Source organism: Geospiza fortis, unplaced genomic scaffold (assembly GCF_000277835.1).
Source record: "Geospiza fortis unplaced genomic scaffold, GeoFor_1.0 scaffold192, whole genome shotgun sequence".
Lineage (NCBI taxonomy): Eukaryota > Metazoa > Chordata > Aves > Passeriformes > Thraupidae > Geospiza > Geospiza fortis.
Window position 1 is genome coordinate 4,254,740 of NW_005054315.1, and position 1,114 is coordinate 4,255,853.

Here is a 1,114-nt window from a genome sequence, read left to right on the forward strand (position 1 = left end):
GAAATCAAACAGTTTTACATCAAAGTGCAGGTACTGCAAGTAATTCAAGAGAGGGCACATGGATCCATTGTTCTCAGACTGTTTGCTTGTGACCAGCTGTCACCCTTGTGTCCTTCTCCACACTGTGACCCTGACACAAGTCTTCCTTCTCCATGGAAGCAAACACAGGTGATTCTTACTCCCACTCCAAGACATGGTCAACACCTGAATTACTTCAAATCAGGCATTTTCATGGTTCACATTACTTGGGTTTCAGTAGTGAAAGCTGACATGTTTCAGCAGTGTCCTAGTGGATGATTCCCTAACCTGTGTGACACCAAAACAGCCTGGGAGACGCAGGATTCACAGAAAACCTCCTGACACACCATCCCCCATCCCTGCAAAGTCCTGAGGGAGCACTTTCACCACAAGGCTGCAGCAGCCGAAGGGGCGCTCAGGGCAGCAGATGCCTGGTGGAGCCCTGGCAGAGACATCATGGAACCACAGAGAGTGCTGAGCTGGACGGGACCCTCAAGGATCATGGAGCAACACCCGGCCCTGCACGTCCCCAAGGGACACACCCTGTCCAAAAGCTTCTGGAGTTCTGTCAGGCTTGGTGCTGAGGCCACTTCCCTGGGGAGCTGTTCCAGTGCCCAGCCATACTCTGGGTGAAAAACCTTCTCCTGATATCCAACCTAAAAATCCCCTGACTCAGCTCCAGGCCATTCCCTCGGGCCACGTTCCACGGACAATCTTTCACTTCGAAACTGTGAAGAAGCCCCTCACCACAAATTTCTCTCTCTCCACAGTATGGACTGTAGAGAAAAGTCCCAGCACATGTTTATTTAGGGGCGTGTGGAGGCAGTGGGGGGATGCCCCGGGCGGCCTCGGCGCTCCCGGAACGCCGCGCTCGGGGCGCTGTTTCCGGGAGGGAGGGAGGGAAGGCGGGGGGCGGGTTTGGGCGCTGCACCGGCGGGCGGCCCGCGGTCCCTCGGCGGCTCCGGCATCCAGGGCGGCGCGGGAGGGACACAGGGACGGAGGGAGGATGAACCTGGAGCGGCTCAGGAAGCGAGTGCGCCACTACATCGACCAGGTGAGCACCCAGAGGCGCTGCTGGGGAAGGGGCGGCAGGGCC

General features: G+C 57.6%; 1 protein-coding gene across 1 annotated transcript in view; it reads left to right on the plus strand.

Annotated features, from left to right (window-relative positions):
• The first annotated feature begins 963 nt into the window (after positions 1–963).
• The window catches only part of CDC16 (cell division cycle 16), a 23,593-nt gene continuing 23,442 nt past the window's right edge, over positions 964–1,114 (plus strand). The window contains exon 1 of the mRNA XM_005419976.2: positions 964–1,072. Within this exon, the coding sequence (XP_005420033.1) occupies positions 1,025–1,072 (48 nt within the window). The 5' untranslated portion in view covers positions 964–1,024. The remainder of the gene's footprint in view (positions 1,073–1,114) is intronic.